At 43.0% G+C, this 21,652-nt stretch overlaps 1 protein-coding gene across 2 annotated transcripts in view; it reads left to right on the plus strand.

Annotated features, from left to right (window-relative positions):
• Window positions 1-6,728: 6,728 nt before the first annotated feature.
• LOC118418283 (chromodomain-helicase-DNA-binding protein 8-like) overlaps window positions 6,729-21,652 on the plus strand; it is a 48,581-nt gene continuing 33,657 nt past the window's right edge. For both annotated transcript variants that reach the window (XM_035824130.1, XM_035824131.1), the window contains exons 1-3: window positions 6,729-6,902; window positions 8,000-10,007; window positions 18,413-18,741. In XM_035824130.1, coding sequence (XP_035680023.1) covers window positions 8,121-10,007; window positions 18,413-18,741 — 2,216 coding nt within the window. In that variant the 5' untranslated portion in view covers window positions 6,729-6,902; window positions 8,000-8,120. The remainder of the gene's footprint in view (window positions 6,903-7,999; window positions 10,008-18,412; window positions 18,742-21,652) is intronic.

Below are 21,652 nucleotides of genomic sequence, written 5' to 3' on the forward strand. Positions count from 1 at the left end.
TTAGAACCAGACAGGATAACTTCGCACACACACCTTCCCGCTGGCTTTCACTTCAGAGGGATTTTTATCGATGACTGTTGGCAGCACCACTAAATGAAACTCGCCCAACGAAATTTACCTCGGCTCCACGTAGTCTGGAAGCTGCCACGGGGGACCATCTCTCCAGCACAACCTGAGCCGTGCGCCAGTCGTAAGAGGCTGCTGATGTTATTGAAATCAAATTACGGGGAAAGATGTCGTCACGCTCAACCAATCAGAGCGTCTGTGGGCAAGGCGGAAGTAATTTCCTCATCGTGTGACTGATACAGGAGATGCATCTAGCTTGGCAACTAGGAATTTATCATGTGGAAAAGAGCGGAGATGGATGGCGGTGATGGCATATTGCCTCATCCAGGCCACCTGCCATAAAATTGCGTTTAGGGCGAGTCTGCCTCTGGGAGAGCTGAAAGTTGTAAAATTTATTTTGTGCGGTTTTAAAGTTGTGGACAGTTATGGAGTTATGGTTCTTTTTCTTGGAGGTCTATGGCTGGTTAGGTCTATAATGAGCGCCGATAGCTTCTCCCTTGTGAAATGGGAGATTTAATGCCTGTGTAACTACTTGGAAATGTTCAGTGTTCTGCCAACAAAATCCGTTCTCAGAGAATAGAAATTTGGCTCGTAACGGTACCCCACCGTAGCCTACCGAGTCGACCAGAGTGATAAAATCATCTCAGAATTTCGTTGATTACTAATAAATGCAAAAACAATAACAGATCATAACACATTTGCAAAACCCTACGAACTTAATGCTAAGTGCAAACAAAGCAAAACAATGGTTTAAAACGTGCGTTTTCTAAGAAATATAATCAAACATGTGAATGAATTAAAAGCGAGATGACAATTATTGTAATCTATCAATTTCGTTCTAAGTGTTAAGTCTATTTGAAGGGTTTGAATTCTTTTCTGCATGCTTTTCTGCATGAATTATTCAACCCCAAGTTCAGTAAATCAACTGATTGGACGATTTTGCAAGAAGATATTTTCTTGTTGATGGGAAGGTGTGAAGAGCTGGCGAAATTTTTGATAGATTGGGGAAGTCATAAACGTATAAGTTATGACTTTAACGGTTTCAGATGCAATAGGGTTGGTAAAGCCTGATAGAAATAACAGTCTTATTATAATTCATTGCTACAGAGTTTATATATATTGAGCAGGCGGAAGGCCCTGAGTTTCCTTCAAACTGTTAGGCGATCAATTTCAGTTTTCCAATGGATAAGTAAATCACCAGTATCGGAATGATGAGCCCTACAAGGGACCAATCAAAAGGGCAATTACAATCAATTAATCTCGTGATACAGATACAGATAAATTGATTGGCCCGATCCCAAAGTGCGGCATTCATTATCTCCTGGCCGACTTTCCTCTATATTTGCGCAGTTTCACTGTCAATCAACTCTATTGATGTACCTTATACTTTATATACCACGAGGCTATCATGATACGCGCATGCATCTTTGCCATAAACAATTTTTGTTTTCTCCATCCTTGATGAAACTCTAAGATGGATCACGACCTTGTAGAAGCCTGATTAAGTCCTTAGTGTGGAGAATATATTAAGACTGATTGTTGATGTCTCATTCACTCATTACCTGTGGGAATATAACAGGTAGGACTGGTGCGTAACTCCAGGGGGGGACCAGGAATAAGAAAGTTAGAGAAAAGTTTGACAATACATGCTTTCAAGATGTTCAATATGAGTTTGTCTAGGCAAAACTGAAGATGACTGCTATACGGTACTACCAGGAGTACTGGTCCATAAAGAGTTTGTTGTTTTACTAAGCTGAACCTTGAGGAATACACCGCTAAATCTTGTTGTTCCGCCTGACATCCTCGAATCCTTGTCCAATAAATGGATCAATGTCACGGCGTGCCTATCACCACTGCCTCATAGATAACGGGCATCAAGTTCGCCAGCTCGGGGCTAATTGTTATCGCGGGGGAAGTGCGACCTACATTGTGGGAGTGACCCTTGGCAGTAATTAACCCACCGGGAGCTCTTGTCAATGCCAGCTGGGCTCAGCGGCTCTGATGAGGGATTCTAATTTGCGGCCATTACTGGGGGACGGTGGGACCCAGTGCCAAGTGCAACAGGGAACATCGTGGTGAAAGGAAAATCATTAATACCCCACAGATGACTCACACAGGGACAGAAACAGCGTACCTTGAAGGCGGCGTAGAAAACTTTTCATCGACCTGTTTCAAAAGTAAGTTAAGTTTTCGAGTGAAGGGATTCTGGATGCTGTATAGCCTGGGTGCCAGACTGTTCCCAGGGCCAACACGGGTCGGCTCCTCGACACTTGGGCCAACATGCTCTCAAGGAAATTTTACCACTGATGCCCGGGTCGTAAATCTAACTAAGGGTGTCTCAGCTCTGTGGAAAGTTGATATATCAAATGACAGCAAATGTACTGACACTTCTTGGACCAACCTCAACTTGAACTTGTCATCTTCCCCGACCCTGGAAGATAACACGATCATGCATTTCTGCATCCTGTCGCTGAATTGTAAACTATCTTGCTGTGTGGCAACGCTCGTGACGTCAGCAGTGGAGTATCCATGAACCTTGTAGCCTCTGCCAGCAATCCTGAAGGACAAACTTCGTGAAGATAACGGGGAAATGAGACGACGGAAGTTACTGCTCTCCAAGCAGAGGTTAGGCTCCAGCTTGTTTCAAGACCGTTAAAAACGGCTAAAAAGACGCCCAATGTTTTCACGTCTTTCTATGCGTTTTTATCGGGCTTTCCACTTTGTCGGTGTGTCGGTGTGTTGAATTGGCGGGCAAAATTGAGATCTGTCAAAACATAAGCCTGATAAAACACCTAAAAGACGTAAAACAAACTGGAGTTGAACCTCTAGCTGGAAAGTAGGCTACGGCAAATCTGATAGACATGTAGGATAAGATAACTCCGAATCCGGCGGATGGCATGATTCATTTCAGAGTTTCTACTTCCACTCTGTGTTCGATCAAGTCAGCGGTACCAAAAGCTATTTGATATCATCAAAGGTATAGGTGCTCCAGTAAAGGTATAGGTGCTAACTATTGACCTCCAGGCTACAGGCACGAGAAACTACGCAACAACACGGTCATCCTTGATCCCACAGGACAGCGCTTAACAACAGTTCGACATTACAAGTTCGACTCAAGTAATCGTAGCTGTACACACAAGTTTCCCGGCTACCATGGCCCTTACCAAGAAAAGATCAAGAAAGATGAACATCTTGATAGACGCATAGGGACGGTGCCCAGTTTGGGTACAGCAGGGGAGGCTAGTCCGCTGGTGTGTTGGGTTCTCTTTAAGATAGCCGATGATGTAGAAGTTTGCCATAAACTCCCTCATAAACGGGGCATGGAATCTACGTCCCCATCCTTAACAGCGACTCTTTTCTAGACGCCAACACGAAAGCTGAAAAAAAACAAAACATCGGCAGTACTGTAGATAGAGTTTACCCAAGTTCAGTTTAAAAGATGAACTTGACACTTGACCAGCACGCGGGAGGCAGGAACTGTCCTTGGGGCATATCTCAAGGTAACCCTGACCTTGTCAGATACGCACGTGTTCAGGTGAAGAAATATCCTCCAAGCAGAGGCCCAGCGGACATGAAGAAAGCGTTACAAATAGAAAGCCCTACATAAACGTCTAAAGACATGTACACATTAAAACAGTTGTAGCCGAACCTCTGCTTGGAGAGTGGCATTTGAAATATATGAATGTGATTTAATTGACACGACCATAAACTAAACGGTATAACATCGAAAGGACCTGCATACTTGCTTGAACAGAAAACAAAAGACGACGTAACACATTGAAGAAATACACTGACGTTACTGAAAAGGTACGTTGTAAAGCCAGCTCAGATGACAAGGCAGTGGAATGAGTACTTGGGCAAGCTATACTTATACCGATCATAGAGTTATGGATGCAGCTTGTCTGTTGAAGAATATAAATCGCCTGTTGCTGAATGTGAATGTCAACCGTAGGCGGCAACGGGATGCTCCACCGTGCCACATCCGTGGTTTGACAGTCAGTCAGATACCTGCAGGAAAACACCTACCGTTGAAAGTTGGGTTTTGTCACGTGATGGTTACATTCCAATCGACGAACTGTTGCTTGAGTACCATCCGTAGTAGCAAGGAGGTTAAAAAGTTCTTTTTAAACTCCTTGGTATACGTAGTAGTATAAACCGCTGGCTCAATCGTTGGCTGTAACCACTGGGTCACTATGGAGGATGCCCAGGCTAAAGATGGTACGGGTGCCATAAAATTATAGTATAAGCATGCACTTGTCAATATAAATCATTTAGAGTAGATAGTTATTTAAAGGGGGCTAAACTTGCAACGTTGAAAGCGATGATATGCTCATATCTCCTCCCATGCAGATTTTCTCAAGGTATACTTGTAGATATAGGTCAGATTGGACATATTGCCAGGCGAATGAAGGTACTGGCATGCCTTCTCAACATCCATGTCGTGCGAGCCGCGGATCTGCGCCTGTGAAGCGAGGTTAAAAATAAAATCATTCTAATTTTCAATGGTGCACTCAACACGAAAATATTCCTAGCAAAAGAAACCTGTCAAATCAAATATGTGAGATATTTGCAGATAGACTGCACAATCTAGTGAACGGGACGGTACGAATCTGGGTACGAATCCAGGTTAGCACGACCATATTGTGCTGCTGGTTGTATACTATGGATGCATGGTGCATCAGGTCGCTGACCTGGGCGGCGCTTGTGCAGGGGTGACTTTTGCAGAGGCCGGAATCCGCGGAGTGTGACACGCCCGCATTTCCTGTTGCTGCACAGACATAACCGGTGACGTACTACGGGCCGCCCACTGACGCTTCAGATGACGTTGCGTCGGAAACGTTCTTGAGCCCACAGTCACGAGGTGCGGAAAACCATGAACTGGTTGCCTCCCCCCTGATATGATTCTAATTCTTGAACCTAACCTTTAGTACGGTACTCGTGATGTCCTGACGGCTTGATAAATATAACGTTATAAGTGAAGAGGTTATGAAAAGGGATGGCAGAGGAAACTATCAGAGGAACCAATGACGTTATATGAGATATAACGTCCTTGGAGGAACATAACAGTCTTAAGAGCAGGTTCGGATGCAAGGATTAGAACGTACATGAGAGGATCTGAGTAAAGACGAAAACGAATGAATAATTGAATGCAGATAAGAGAAACCAAGGTCATTCATGTATATCCATAGCTAGCTACATATTGTTTCGCAGAAGATTTTGAAAAAAAAAAAGAAAAGCAGCAGCAGCACTAGTATCTTTCCTCGCTCGAAGTTCAACACGGATGTGCAACCCCGCGGCATACGGAACATGAAAAGCACTTCGATGGTTTGATCCCCTACCGTAACCTTACAGCATCATTATTAGTATAGAAGAGGAAGTTCACCCCCTTGAACTTTCTCGACTCGATATCACGTACAATCGTGTACAAATGAGAGATGGAGCTAAGACCATTTCCAGTGCATTATATTGGTCCAAGACATGAAAGCAACATCATTCGAAAACTCCAATTTGCCAAATGGGTGAATCCCAGCAGTTACGTAGTTACAATGATCTGCAACAGTAGAAATGTGTCAGTGAATCCGCGTTGTGAGATCTGTATTGAAAAGGTAAGTCATGTAAGTTGTAATGGTGAAATAACGTAAAGTGTATTGACATGCACGACACAGAAGCCAAATTTTATACCACAGAAACTTCAGATCGATTTGTAGGTCATGACATAAGTAAGGAAGTGGCCGAAAGGACGTCACAAAGGATAAACATAACCTCAAAATAGTAGGTCACATCTTGAGACTCCAACCTGTATACTGGCAGTTTCAATGGACTGATCTCGGACGAGTTTTCATACAGGTGCAGGGTGTATAACGCTACACTGGTTTCCTGTTCTGTACGTTGTCAGTGATTTTTTTTACAAAATTCTGGAGACAAAAAAATCTTCGAGTCATGCATTGAATGTCGGTGACAACTGCTGTCTTATGTAACATTACGATTTTACACACACACACAAGATCGTAATGTTACATAACTGAGTCCCCCAACAGGTTTTGAAATATCTCTTGACAGCAGTTGTCACCGACATTCAATGCATGACTCGAAGATTTTTTTCTCTCCAGAATTTTGTAAATCATATGATACAGCCTATATCATCCCGGAAAAAAGATGGAAAAATACCTGAAGTCCCACGTGCCCCTTACCATCTTATCTGTTTTTTTCTGCCAATTTCAGCTGCACTTCTTGTCTTTGCGCGGGAAATTCGCATTGCCGAGAGAAAGCATGCACTTTGTTGGCAATGTCCCAAGTAAGAATCCTTTGTCCCCCTTGCAAGCCCCTTCCTGACTCCCAGTCGCTGTCGTGTTATCAATCGTGTGGCGGAAGCTCCGCCCACAACAGCTGATTATCCATATGCCAATACCTAATCACATACGGGAACTTCGTCAAATTGGCAGCCTCTCATTGGTCGGCGTACTCGCCGAACATCGGGACGATGATTCACAACTAGCCTTTGAAAAGCCTCCGCTGATTGGTCAAAGGCTTTCATGTTGTTCTGCTAATATGAAAATATGACGGGAGAACATGCAAAAATGTTGAAATGTATGGTTACCCTATACTAAAAGAAATGTGGAAATGGTAAATTTTGAATGTTCTGAGCTACATTAAGGGGAGAATCGTCTATCGTTTGCTACACTCGAAAATGGGGCCAACCAATGATAGACGATCTTACAGGTATGCTAATTACTAGTCGCACGCTCCACTATGATCGTGGCTCAGCGCAAGGCCGCCCAAAAGTTCGCTAAATTCACCGCACAAAATTCGCCGTGTGTTCCCCATGGCCAGTGCTGGTAAGTCGCCGTATTTTCCTGGGTTTGTGGGTTTTGTCTTGTTGGGGATGGTGTGGAGGGGTGAGTGTGAGGTTACAAGGTTCGGGGCCCCGGGGGTTGCCCCGTAAACCGGCGTCTTCGGACCAACAAATTCTGCTCTCAAAATCTCTCTTTCAATGCATGGCGACCAAACGCAACTTTTCATTGTTCGAAGTTGTCGGGTTGGCTCCATGTTTGAGGCAGATCTGAGTCTCCGTGCCGTGTTCTCAAGAACTGTTGACTATTCTTAAGTGTAGAGACGTGTGTGTATGTTGACCACGTGTGTATATAAATACTACCATTGAGAGATAGGACCACAAAATTCTCTATATTCCACCATTGTCTTCGCCACATGGCCATGTTTTTTTGTTCGGGTGGTGGCGAAGCTGGCATCAAAGTCCACTTCGGCCTGTGCGGAATTTCGGACTAAACTGTCAATTTTACCCCGACACACTGGTTTTCTCAACATCACAAAGTTGTATAAGCTTCCTGTAAATGTCTAGTGTAGTTATTGATTGACAGACTTGATTGATACCCATCAAATTGTCAAAGGGAGACGAGCAAACAAAGGCCTCGGCGGACCAGCCAACCTGGCCCGAGCTGACCACTATTGAATTTCGTAACGACGAAAACGGGAAGAATTCAAATGCCTGTTGTTGGGCGTATTTTCTCCCGCGTATGTAGAAATATTTTCCACTTTTGTGTGTGTTTTGAAGAGACAAAGACTCCAGAGTTGAGTTGTTCGGTAGTAACAACTGGTGAGTCATACGGCGTATCATGTTTTCGGAGTGCGCCTATTTCCTCACCAGTGGAAAGTGCCGTATTTTTAGGAGGAACATGCTGTGGTGACTAATAATTTTGTGAAAGAAGAGTTATTACATGTGTACTGTTATGTTTGAATTCTCTGTTCATAATTAAAAATGTAAACAGCAGTACTGCCTAGTAAGTACTGCCAACAGAATTTCCACAGTGGATTAGTTGCTGGTCAATTAATCAACATTAATCACTAGTTATGGTGAGTATACAGGATTAGCAGATTTTATGTGTTTATACTGACATGATTTGGTGTCTTTTTCCAGGTAAATTCTTATGGTTATGTTAGAGGCAAGAACCAAGCTTGCCAGATGTGACATGCCGAAGGAAGTGTGTCTTGTACAAGTGTGTTGTACTTCCACTTGAGATCGGGTGAAGGAAAAGAGCATGTCTGAGCCTTCTATGCTGGGAAGCTTGTTTGAGGACGATATCAACCTGATGGGCGACTTGGCAGGGATTGGTGGGGAGTTTCCCCCGCAGGCAGGACAGCCCATGCAGCCCATGGTCCCCCCTCCCCCTCATGCCGCCGCAGGGGGAATGGGGATGCCACCACATATGGGCCAGGGGGATCAGATGATGGTTCAGCAGCAGGCCCATCCCGGTTTTGCACAGCTTCAAGCTGCACAGCCCTCCCCACAGCAGAAACTGCAGCATTACGGAGACTTCGGCCAGTACCCTCAGCAGCAGCAGCAGCAACAGAAGCTTCACCACATGAACCCACAAGGCATGATGGGCAGTCCGCAACACTCCCAACAAGTATTGAGCCCACGTCATCACGCCATGACTTCGGCACAACCTCGGATGCCTTCGCCCCACCAGTATCCGCAGAACATGGCCGCCCAGCAGGTTCAGAGAACAGATCCTCGTTTCCAGTCGTATGCTATGCAAAGAGGCCTGCATCCCGGGATGCAGCCTGGAATGAATGGTGGGACCGCAGTTTCTCACCAGAACATGTGGCCAGGACAGCAGCAGGGTCAGCCCCGTCCACCTGCACAGCCGTACAATGGCATGCCAGGACAGCACCCAGGTGTGCAGCACCCTGGGATGACTCCATACCTGTCCCACCATGACTATGCACTGCAGCCTCAACAACAGAGGCTGCACCACTACCCCCAGTCCGCAGGGCCGCAGCAGATCCGGTCCGGCATGCCCGGCCAGGGCGACCCTTACATGGCAGGGACAAGTAGACTCACACACATGCCAGGGGGCCAGCACATGCCTGGCACCACGGCTGGTCCCACCACACCTAACAGACAGCGTCACCCAAGTGCAACTCCACACTACCCATCTACCTCACAACAAATGAGCCCAATGCGTCAACAAATGTCACAGCCTACATCACAACCTGTGCCTCCCAGCTTCCCTCAGAGCCAGCATCCCCAGATGAGGGATCTGAATGCCTTTTCTCCTAACCACCCCAGCCAGGTGGCCGCGGATCAGAGGCAGCGCAATAACTCAGGGCAAATGAATATAAATGTGAATACAAGTATGAACAAATTGCAGCATTATCCGTATCCAAGCCAGGACCCCTCACACCCTGGGATGGCTCCAAACATGATGCCACCACAGGGTGAGCAGGGAGCTCCTCGCCTTTCACACTTTACGGAAAACAGTCAGGGTCGTCAGGAACAATTCCTGCCACAGTATCCAGGAATGGGGCAGCACCGTGCCCCGACTCCAACGTCGATGACTGCAACTGGTCCACATCCATATCCGCCCCAGTCTATGCCGGCGGCATCCCAAGATCCTGCTCACAAGCAGCAAAACGTTCCCACAAGTGCACCTTACCCGTACCAGTCGGGGCCCCCTACATCTCAGGGTTTTAGCCAGGGGGCTATTCCGAGGTCCAGCCAGGCACCACCATCTAGTCTCCAACAACTAGAACAGCTCATGCCTCCCCAGTCCCAGTCTGCTCAGGGTACCCACCCGCCTCACTCCCAGTCAGGGAACTTCCCGCCCATGGAGCAGAGCGTACCAGCCAGCGGTGCCGGACACAACCCGCCGCAGCCGTTCAACGTCGGCCCCGAGTTTCCTCAGCAGGGTCACACAAACAGCCCCCAGCCCAACCAGAACATGAGCCCGGCGCACTACGAACTGCAGCAGCTCAGTCAGCAGTTACAGTTCGAGTACAACCTGCCGCCCCATCAGCGCAACCCTGAGAAGATAGGGCACCTACAGGAGAGGGTAAGGGTGCTGCAGAACCAGATAAACATGGGACAACAACAACAACAGCAGCAGCAGCAGCAGCAACAACAACAACAGCAGGCTAATCAGGTACTTTTCTTATGATCTTCTTGTAAAATGGAACTTAAAAACTTAGCTTCCTAATGTTGATTGTGTCTTGCGTACAGTGGCGGCGGCACCGTGGGGGCAGTGGGGGCGGTCGCCCCCACAAAAAATAGGTCGTGGGGGCGTCGCCCCCACGATAAAATAAGCTGAAACACACAAAATCAAGCTGAAACTCTTGTGTACATTTTCACTAATGGAAATTTCATCAAATCTCGCTAGTCTACTGGCAAAATTTGGCCCTGAAAATGAAGGAAATGACGTTTCAGAGGGTCCATATTTCAAAATTTCAAAGGACCTCCCTTGTGAGGATTCGCGCCTTCGGCACTCAGGACATGGTGGGAAAATGCTACCGGAGCGTCGTCCCCCACAACCTTTCTCTAGTAGAAATTTCATTATCAAACTTTAGATTTGTTTACAAGCAAAATGTTCCCCTCAAATACTTGAAACGGCAATCAAAGTGTCCTGATCTAAAAATTTCTCCAGAACTTCCTTGCGGCGGCTTGCGTCTTCGGGGCTCACGACGACGTAGTGCAAAATATGTTGGTGCGTGGGTCGTCGCTCTCAAAAATCGTTTTCTCTACTAGAAGTTTAATTAAATTCAGCTTAGTCTGTCTGCAAAATTTGTCCCTCAAAATACAGGAAATGGCGTTTCAGAGGGTCTAGATTTTAAAAATTTCCAGAACCTACCCTGCAACGGCTCGTACCTTCGCCGCTCGAGATAGTGAAAATATGTTGGGGGTGTCGCCCTCAATAACTTAAGTTAAAACTATACATGTATTTTTGATAGAAATGCCATTGAAGTTAACTTAATCTGGCAGCAAAATTTGCCCCTCAAAATGCAGGAAATAGCGTTTCAGAGGGTTTAGATTTGGATTTTTTCCGGGGGTGCATGCCCCCGGACCCCCCTAGAAGGGTCGCGCCTCTGGCGCGACGAATCTGGCCTTCGGCCCTCGATTTAGTGATATGACAAATATTCGCCCCCACAACTGAAAAACGGTGCCGCCGCCTCTGGCGTATGATCGTTTGTTTTTTCTCCGTGTGTCAACAGCTGATTTTGTCATAATTCTTTCTGGTGATTTCAGATATTGGCTTGATATTGCTTATACTAGTCGATTATATCAGCTACATTCTCAGGTGAAAAGTAATTTTTAGTTCCAAATTCACATTCTTAGAGCGACCGTTTGCTATTGCACATCAAGCATCATAAGTAATGCTTGTTAAATTTGTTTGATGTTTGCCCAGTGTAGCCATCATTTTTCTTCTTGTTGTGCAAAGCATTGTGGGAATGTTGTGTAACTGAATATAATTACACCATATTACTGAAAGTTGCCTTGAAAAAATACTTCAAATCCTGTTAAGTTTGCGGGGATTCAATTTTGCAGTAGCAGAATGATGGTTTCATGGTGGTCCTGTACTGTACTGTAACATAATGTAATGAAAATCCTGCCATCTCTACGAACCGCTAGTGGCTACTGGTTACCTGGCAAGTGTGCTACAACAAATGGACAGAACTTTGACTTTGACTTTAAAAAAGATGTCAGTGTGTTAGTGTGTTATAATCAACCGTCACTGATTTAAACGTATATGCCCTCTGAATACGTAGAACAGTACTACGTTTCTCCCATGATGTTGTACTTATACAGTAGGTCGTATGGAGAAATGAATGAATGTGAAATAAAAAAAATTGTAGCAAGTACCTCAAACATTTTATTATGATGATACCGTGACAATGTATAGTATTTTTAAGTACTGTAGCAAGAAGGGGGTGCTGGAGCCGGTGTGAGCAGAAGACAGAAGGAAATGTTCACAGTGGTGTTGAGTTTGTGGTAAAGAGGCTACCACGAAAAACGCGAACATAAAACCCACGGCGTAAATTCTGCATTAACAGTAGCCGTTCATTGTTCTGTAAGTTGATCAGCTCTGATATGGACACTTTTGTCAGAAGATGAAAACAAAAAGGAAATATATCAGCCTCTTTATTGAGAGAAATGGTATTGTGTTTTGGTAAAGTTGTTGTCATGGCTGTGTCTCCAGCATTGGCCCTTCTGTCTAACTTAGAAATTTGTTGCTTGGGATGGAGACAGATCTGAGCCATTAGAGCCTCTTTGAAAGACAAATCTTTGAAGTTTGTGTGAAATTTACCCCCAAAATTGCCTGAAATGGCATTTTAGATGGCCAAAGTTTATCAGGCAATACAGCATGAAAGAAAAGGCAGTGTGACACATTACCTTGTTTTATGGTTTAGGAACTTTATTAAGTTCTCATCAGGTCTTAGAAAGCATTTTGTAGTAGTCTCTCACATTGGAGATTTGTTAGAATTATAGTTGTAACTTTTAGCTTGGAATTACACCACTATCACAGCCTTGATGGCTTGAGACCAAGTTTAGTGGGGTTGAGTTATTTGATTTATACATGTATGGCTTTACCAGGTACATGTATATTGAAGTAATTTTATCCTAAAGTTGCTGTTGAAACTTGGCACGTGCACAAGTATTTGGTGTTCTCATTCCTAAGCTTTTGTACTAAGCTGGTGATTTGTACACATTTTGATGCTGGATTTTTTTCTTAGAGCAGCAGCAGCAGGGTTGAAACTTTGCGTTACAGATTCATTACATATGGATATCATGCAGTTGTCGGAGTGTTTGGTTATTTGTGCTTGTTTTATAGTATTGTCCTCCTTTACTTGACAAGGGGACAGACCTTGTCTTAGTGGTCACTACTCTATATTGTACTAGAGTTGCGTTGATTGGATTAGATTCTATGACTGTGGAAAACTGATATTCCACGATGAAGGTAAGAAGTTGATAGAGTCCTTGGTTACCATGTAAACAAGCTTTTAAACTTTCAGAATGAGGCTTCCTGAGGTCAAGATTTCGAGAGGAATTGGCCACTTGGTTAGCCATTAACACAAATTATATAGATTTATATCTTGCTTTCAATTTTATACAAATTATTACGATGTAAGAAAAAAAAAGTTTCACGCACAAATTAATGCCTATGAAGTATGGACATGTGGCGGTTGCATTCTGTTTCAGTCATCACATTCAAAACTAGCTTAATTTTGTAAGAGGGACTTCACTTTTATTTGAGATATTACCCAATACTTGTAGTACCTGATATTTTGCAGGGTTACTCTTCTATCGTGACCTACATAATCAGGAGGGGTAGATTTGATTTGAGTCCCTTATTTTGCTGTTAATCTTGCCAGGGTTGTTGATGTCAGATTAGACATGTCCTGATCTTGACATCTTGAGTTGTGGCATACATGAAAAGCAGCTCACCCAATAACTGCCCAGGGCACCCAGGCCATAGCCATGCCCTGCCAAAAGTTTATGGGGAGCTCCCTGGGGAGGTATAAATTCCTTCTCATCCAATACATCAACACTTCTGCGATATTGAGCAGTAGAAATTACTTTTCTCTGGACCACATTTATGTTACAAAAGTTGTCAATAACCGCTACCGAGGTAGGTGTGAAACAGGTGCATATAAGGTCATGTCATAATTTTTTATTTAGATAACCCCACATCAAAACTTGTTCTTACTGGTTGAAAGCTGTTCTAAGTTTAGTGACGCTACTGTACTATACTAGAATAAACATGTACAATAGATATAGTATTTCTATTGGCTGAAGGTGTGGTAGTCAATGATCAGCTGAACTTAGTACAATGGTGGGCTTGAGAAAATGTGGCTATCTTTATCTAGGAAGTAATGGGTAGTGGTGTTATACTAGAGTAGAATCGAACGTGAAACGTAGAAAATGCCAGTTACCATAATTACAGGATAGGTTAGGGATAATGACATGTAGTGATAACATACCTGTATGTCTTTGTCTACATGTGCATGTATTGGAATGTTTTGCTGAGCAAATATTTTCACTATTTTCTATTTGTCCAGTGTTATTGTTTCCCGCTTTATTTTGTTTTGTTCCACGTCAATGACTGTGTGTCTGTAGTGTAGGCATAGTGTAGGAATAGTGTCCATATCTGGTTCAAGAAAGAAAAATGTTTTAATTAAATTCAAATTTGGTAGAACTTTTACATTGACTGAAAAATAACTCATTCCATAGAGAATTTTACACTTGAGTTGTGCTTGTCATAATTGATAAATGATAGCATGTCAAGATCAAATTTAACGGGAACCTTGTTGTCATTCCGATTTTTGAATATGTTTTTCTCCCACAAATTGATTCCTCGGCTCTTCTAGGATGGTCTATAATAAAAATCGCACAGAGACATACTAAAGAGACGCCAGTGCAGGACAGGTAGTAGCTCCATGATTGTGAAGTCCATTGTATACAGGGAGGAGACATTGTTTTGGGGGTGTTTTTGTGCGGCAGATTGCAGAATGGATTGACACAGTTCCAGTGCTCCCTTGAGGATCTACTATACATTATGCAAACAGATATGTTCCAGTGGCGCTCTTTACATAGCCCCTCTCTCTTGGCTGCTAAAAGACTAATGATAAACACAAGGCAGCATGCAGTTTGCTGTAGATACCTCTCTTGTAGTGTTTTGAATTACCTGCTTGAATAGTAATGAAATAAGGACGTCATTGAGCTGGATTCTATCAACACACCAGGAGTCCGATGCAAATGTGAATTGGTTATTGTACTTCTGAACAGATTATAGGATTTTGAAAAGGAAGAAATGCAGTAAAACTGTATTAGTTTTATAAGAAATGCTTTCATCTTACCAAGGAACAGGGTATGGAAAATAATTGAAACCACTATAATTATCCACACCCACATACATGATGTACACATACAAATATCATATGTACACGTGTACACACATGTACACACACGTACGCGTGCACACACACACATGCACACACACACACACGTACACGTGCGCACACACACACATGCACACACACACACACGTACACGTGCGCACACACACACATGTACACGCACACACACACACATGTACTTGGGAATTCCATTTGTACACAAGACTGCTAAGTGTTTCAGCAATTAAACGTCTGAACCAAAATATTGTAGGAAGATAATTAGATATGTGACATGTCATGAAAAAATAAACAGGTGCTCCCACATATTTTGATGTTCTAACCTCTGTTTCTAACCACCCACACTAGCTACTTACTGACAGCTATGTATTGCAGAATTGCTGACATTATTCTTACTACACTAGTGGTCAAAGCATCTCTCTACCCATGATGTGAGAATTCATGGTGGTCAGGATTTTATCCTGGCTGTCTGCCATGATATATGTGGGCTAAGACTGGATTTGGGTCAAAGGTTAGGAATGTGTTGCTACTGTGATACCAACTAATATGTGTGTCAGCAACACTGGAAGCTGTAGGAGGGGATGAGCACGTTCTCATCAGTTGTAGACTGCCTTTTCTGTAATCAACCCTGCTTTACCTACAACATAGCGGCTGAAGTCCTGAAATGGGGCCTAGAAGGTCAGGACTTCCCCAATTTTACAACATCCCTTATATTTTTACTGTTTTCATGATCAATCATGTGGCTTGTGTAGGTAGCTTGAACAAAGCATGATGCAAAAGCAAACAATGTTGTAAAATTATTGTTGCATTGGAGACAGCCTATACAAGAAAGTTAGTTGTTCAAATATCAGTATATGGAGGCTGTGCATATTTCTAGATAAAAGACAAGTGTTCAAAGCTTCCAAAATTTCAAATTAAAGTTACATAAACATCCTAGATTTGGATCTATAAACATTGCAATACAATCTTTGTAGTGTTTAATTTTATGTTGTTGAATACTAGATCCTGTAAAGCTCGAACCTTTCACGTTTGTTTATTACTATGGTTTGTGGTTTTTACAGTTACCCCTCCAGCCCAAATTCATTACTCCACAACTGTGTCTCCCATGTATTACTAATGAACAAAAAAATTGTTTCAAGCACTAAAAACAGGATGAAAATCTACCATTCCCCCCTACTTTGAAGAAAAAACAGTGCAAAAGTTAATGAATTTACAGTGTTATTACTCAATTTTTTTTTACTCCAAGCAGTTTCCAGCATATTCAAAATTGTACATATCAGATACAGCTTGTGGAAGTGTTGGTTATTTGTCTTCTCCACAATATTTTGGGTAAAAGAATATGACAGGAGAAAGTGTTGTACATGTTGCTGAACACATACTTGCTTTGATAAATGTAGCAACAGCACTAAAAGAAACGCCCATGAAAGCAGCTCTGGCTTCAAAATATATAGAAAACATTTGTTACAAAGGTCACATTCTGACTGTCTGAAAATGTTTGGCAAAGCTTCTCTCTCCAGCAACTGAAGCTTGCTGTAACTCGTGTTTTGTCCTTTTGCAACCAGTGCTGTACCCTGCCAAGTCTGCACCCTGCCAAGTCTGCACCATTTCATACTGGAATCATTCAATGTAGAGTTGGTGAAAAAGGGGTATTTTATTTAGCGTCAGACTTCAGAGGGGATTGCCCCCCCCCCCTCTAGCCAGTTGTGACCTTGTCTGGTGTGCACCAGAGGTCACAGGGTTCATGACAACTTCTAACCCACCTTGACCCCTCACTACTTGGCGGCCTTTTTTGTTTTTCTCAGTGGCAAGGTTGCCAGGGGGTGGAATGGAATTGATTGCACTTTGAAATGACAGTAGTACCCTGCAGCAGGAATATTTCTTCTCTCTTATGTTTATGTTTTTGCCGTTTATTAAATTAACATTGATTTATGTTACTATAACTATAAGCACCATATTGTCCATTAGAGCCTGCAGGCACAATTTTGGTGTAGTGAAATATTCATATGCCTTTATACAAAATGAAAAGCAGTCCTAAGTTGTTTTTATTAAAGAACCTGCAACTTTTATTAAATTCGCTACACTGAGTCTTCAATGTCAGGCTCAATAAATTTAGTAACTTCAGTTGATTAATGTCTTAAGAGTTTCAGGTAAGAAATCAGTAGGGAAAGTTCATTTTGAAGCTTTGTTTACCCAGAACAGCTTATGTATATGCCTTTACTAACTAATGTCAAAAATGTGAGTGGTCTAGTACTAGTGGTGTGGACATTTGCATGACACACAGACGGGTGTGGTACCACGGATGTGTATTCCTCTGATTTCAGTACCTAACCATGTTGACAACCAGGTGCCAGGTGTAGTCCAAATTTGCCAATTTTGCCACATCAAGAAACCAGGTTGTTAGATATATGTGGAGAAGGAGACCTCAAGCCAACCGTTCACACGCCACATCTTCAGAAAAGACGCTGGAGCCGCATGTTCCCCGTTTAGGAACTTTATTCGAACCGACACACAACAAACAAGAAACCAGGTTGTTGTCACTCAATGTTTTGACTGCCTGGAAAGTTTTGAGTCATTAATTGTTCTGTTTCTTGGCTTTTCTGGGTTGACTTAATCCTATAAAAGTCTGAGACTCTAAGAATCATATTAGTTTGACTAAGAGGATTACGGGTTTATGTTTTTTGTGCGTGGCACTCCTTTTTTAAGTTGTTTGTTTACTCTTATCTCAAGTACTTTGTAAGAAGGGTTTTGTAAAATCATTTCAGCTCGTTACACAGCTAGAAGGACCTGCACACATGCATGTTGATGTTTAGAACAAAGATACCATGCAGGTACTGAGGTAATACCATGCAGGTTAGATGGCTTGGACGACATTGTGTTGACCCTCTTTCTGATATATGCTGGGTGATATTTTGTAAGGAAGTGTCGTATAGATTATACAAGAAAGATTTTTTATTTTTAGAATCAGATTCTTCATTATGAAACAAATGACTTTATGTATGTAACTATATTGTTCTGGACATATTACACAAACCATGCTCTTGGGAGGAAGCCAGCAACCTCCTCACAGCCTATTACTTCCATTGTCTTGGTAGGCTGTTTGAAAATATGGACCCTTATGAAATATTATTCGAGAGCGCACAGTAGAGAGCGCACAGTGGGTGGACTACATGTAAAACGTGTGTTTTGCAAGACCATGTATGTTTGTGACAGCACATACTAAAGAAGTAATGGCTGTAATGCGTAATCTGCTTGAATTTGGGTCAGGTTATGAGAAAAAAATTGCAGGGAACGTCGCTCCAAATAACAGGATCCAATGCAGCAAAAGAAAGTAATTTGAATATTGGAATTCGAAAGCTTATTGGGGATACTGCTATGTCATGAACAATTCATTCCCAAAATTGAATGCTGATGGTTGGAGGTATTGATGTAATGTTCGCTGGCCTCATCACTGTGGACTGTGTCTTTTATTCCTCTGTAAAATTTTGAATGTATGTTATCTGTTTTTTCAGCGTCTAAGTGCCTTGTCTTAATTTAGTGGTAGTTGTGACACACTATTTTGCAAAATGAAACCATGCGATGGATATGTGTTGAGAGGTGCCGATTGACATTGTGTGTAATATCATATTTTCTCTGGTCACAGTTCTCCCAGCCCACCCCTCCACCATCCCACCAGGACAAGGACATGGATGATGATGAGCGCCAGCGCCTCAGCAAGGCCCAGCAGGCGCAGGAGAAAGCCGCTCGCATTTGTGCTGAAGCGATGCATAAGGCCAAGCAGTCAGGTGTTTCCGAGGTCCCCCGGGTGGTGACACCGCCGGGCCTTCCACCTGGGATGTCCTCCCAGCTGGAGAACAAGCCCTCCAAACCCTCCACACCTAATCCCAAGGATAAGGACAAGAAGAAGAAGCCACCTGCAAAGTCTTCATCCAAGTCCAAGAGCAGCAAAAGCAAGGCCAAAGCTGTGAAAATGTAAGTAACAGCCTCACAATTTGAAAAAATTCAAAATCATATTAAAAAAGTAGATCTCTATTCAGTTGCATTCACATGATTCAGGGCTGTCTCCAATACTTGCCCCTTGTCCAAGGAAAGAAATTGGCCTGTTGGGGCTGAAAGAAAAAAAAAATTACCAGTAAAAAAAAATCAAACAATATTAAAGACTGTGTTTTTGTAAGCTTGAAATGACAGATTTGACATGAAGATTAAGAAAATGCTCCCAAGCATTGTGTGGGACCCACAAAAAATTAAGCTTGAGACAACCATGTTTGCATTCAGAATTTAATCTTGCACTACACCAAAAGTTCCTACAGAATGAATATTTTCTCCAAGGAAGACAGGGAATTAGATTGATGGCTCTCCCCTCAGTGCCATGTTTCTCTCCATTAGTTCTGCTGCCTCTCCCATTGCACAAATCAATTGTCAATACAAGCCCCTAAATGCCCCAAAGCCATTGCCAGTTTCCCCTCCAGATGTCTTGTATCATATGACTTACATCCTCCCTCTCCCGTTTTATTGCCATTTTACACAGTGGGTACTTTATTTGAAGGAGGAGTGCACAGGACAGAAGGTTGAATTCAGGTCGACACACATCATTGTGTTGTTATACTGTTTCCATCTGTCACTTTGCCTCCCAGACAGTTCTCCTCCTCTTTGCCATTTGTTTTCATGGCTGAACCTTTTTCCTAAATGCAATTTTGCTCCTCTGTGCATCTGGAGTGCTCTTGACCCTGAAATTGCCATTTGCCTTTGGACCAATGATAGAGGAGAAACCAGGACTGTTATGATTCATTTAGTACCACCCCAACTATTCCAAATTGACACCCGTATGTCATTCAGCACTGCAATGCTTCATCTTCAGATATCTCCACTAGACTCAGCCCTTATGAACAGTTCTCCTTCCACTGCCAGATACCAATACCATCTTGCAACTTGCCCCTCAGCCAATATTGAGCTTACTTGAGATGTAATTTACTTGCAAATCTGCGGGAAATGGTTCGGTCGGATTGCGCTTGCTGGGGCTATGGGTATGGATTTGTGGAGGAGAAGTGCTTGCGGGATGTAATCCTTCACACCAGCGACCACGTTACCCCCTGTGCTCAGAAAAAAGCTGATACAGTCATGTTGTGGAACAGACCCTCTCCCTTCTTCTCTGCTTAAATAATGGGAATAGATGTCTTTGAGCGGGGATCAGCTAGTACCAGTGGTGAGACGGAAAAAACGAGGATGCTCCCCAAAGTAAATCATTTAATGCATGAAGAAGCTCTTTCTACCATTTTTGCCACAATGGTGCTGGTGCAGAAATTGATCCCTCCACTCCTGAACATCCCGATATGGTGGTTTGTACATCCTCGATAGATCATATGTTCCACAAACATCACTTAGAGGCACCCAGTGTGCAAAGTTTACATTTTATGTCTGGAAGGGGCAGAATTTTCCCTAGTTGCATAGTCTGTTATGATGAAAAAAAAATACCTGTTCTCAAACCATGCTGTTAGAAATTGAATATAAAGACTTTTGATCTTGCAGTTTCCAGTTTCAAATGTGTTGAAATAGAAGTAAATGAATTTTATCACATGTACATAATGTTCACTATCTCGGAACAAGAAGGTCCAAAATTCAATGCTGAAAGATAGCTTGTCAGTTAGGTGGACAACTATAATGAACTCGAATTTCATGAAACAAAATTTGATTCTGTTATTATCTAGGCATTTCCATTCAAAACTACTACTATGCTTGATCTATGTAATCAGTAGTTTTACAACATTGACCTGTAACTTGTGTCTTGTCAGGAGGAAACTGAACCAAACTTTGTGTTATGTATCCAACAAGTGATGTGCTTAGGAAGAAATGCTTTGTTGCCCAAACCTGTCAACCACTCTACCTGAAGTGGCTTGACTCTTTGAAAATTAAGAATCTAATGTTTCGGGCTCTTGTTTGTCAAACAAACCATAGGCCGCTGCCATGGTGTTCCAGCCTGTCACCGCAAACTGCCAGGCTTGTTGTTATAGGACTGTCTACTAGTGCGGCAATGTGACACGCGGTGTTACAAGCTATGGCTGCTGCGCTGTTTGACACATGCTCCTTGAAGGAAGAAGTCTTGCAAGCTGGTATGCTTGGCAGCCCACCCAATGTTTCCCAGGGGGCCCTAGTTAAGTGTATAATTGAGGGCTAATTGGTATTGTACAGGGCACGTTTTCTTGGGGGATTACACAGTAACAAGCGGTCAAAGTCAAGGCCCTAATCTACTAATTCCAGATGACTCAACGGTTAAGGCTTGTTCACACGCTTTATCAGCTTATGGTGATCAAGTGCGATCAACTTGAATGCTACAGTGCAGGTATCCCTTGCAGTGTGCTGTCAGAAGCTATCACTGCGTATCATGACTGAAGTAACAAGGTTGTCCATGTTTATTTACGTTGGTACTTGACTGTGAGCTGTGACATGTACTGAGGGAGATGGAAGGAATTACAGAAAATCCGTGATGACATGTTGGTAGTGTCTCCTGAAGAGAAACTTTCTTCTGTGCAGGAGAAGGCATGGTCATGGTGGGGCCCTCATGGTGTAACATCAGTATGTTTTACCCCATCCTTCAAGCAAAGAAAAACTATAGAAGTTTTGTGGTTTAGAACACTGTGGTTTTGCAAGATAGCCTATAGTGTTGGGTTCAGATATTTCTTCCACTAAGAAACATAAAAGCTTGCAACTGTATTGTTTGTTGATATTTGTTCATGTACAAGTTTGAGTATCATTACAAAGACACACAAAGCTGTCACTTAGCAATTTTTCAGGCTGTACTATCTTTTACTCATATGTGACTTTGTTTATCTCCTGCCATTGATATACAGACAGACTTCTGCCTCTTATACTGTGCTTGATGCACCTG

Source organism: Branchiostoma floridae, chromosome 6 (assembly GCF_000003815.2).
Source record: "Branchiostoma floridae strain S238N-H82 chromosome 6, Bfl_VNyyK, whole genome shotgun sequence".
Lineage (NCBI taxonomy): Eukaryota > Metazoa > Chordata > Leptocardii > Amphioxiformes > Branchiostomatidae > Branchiostoma > Branchiostoma floridae.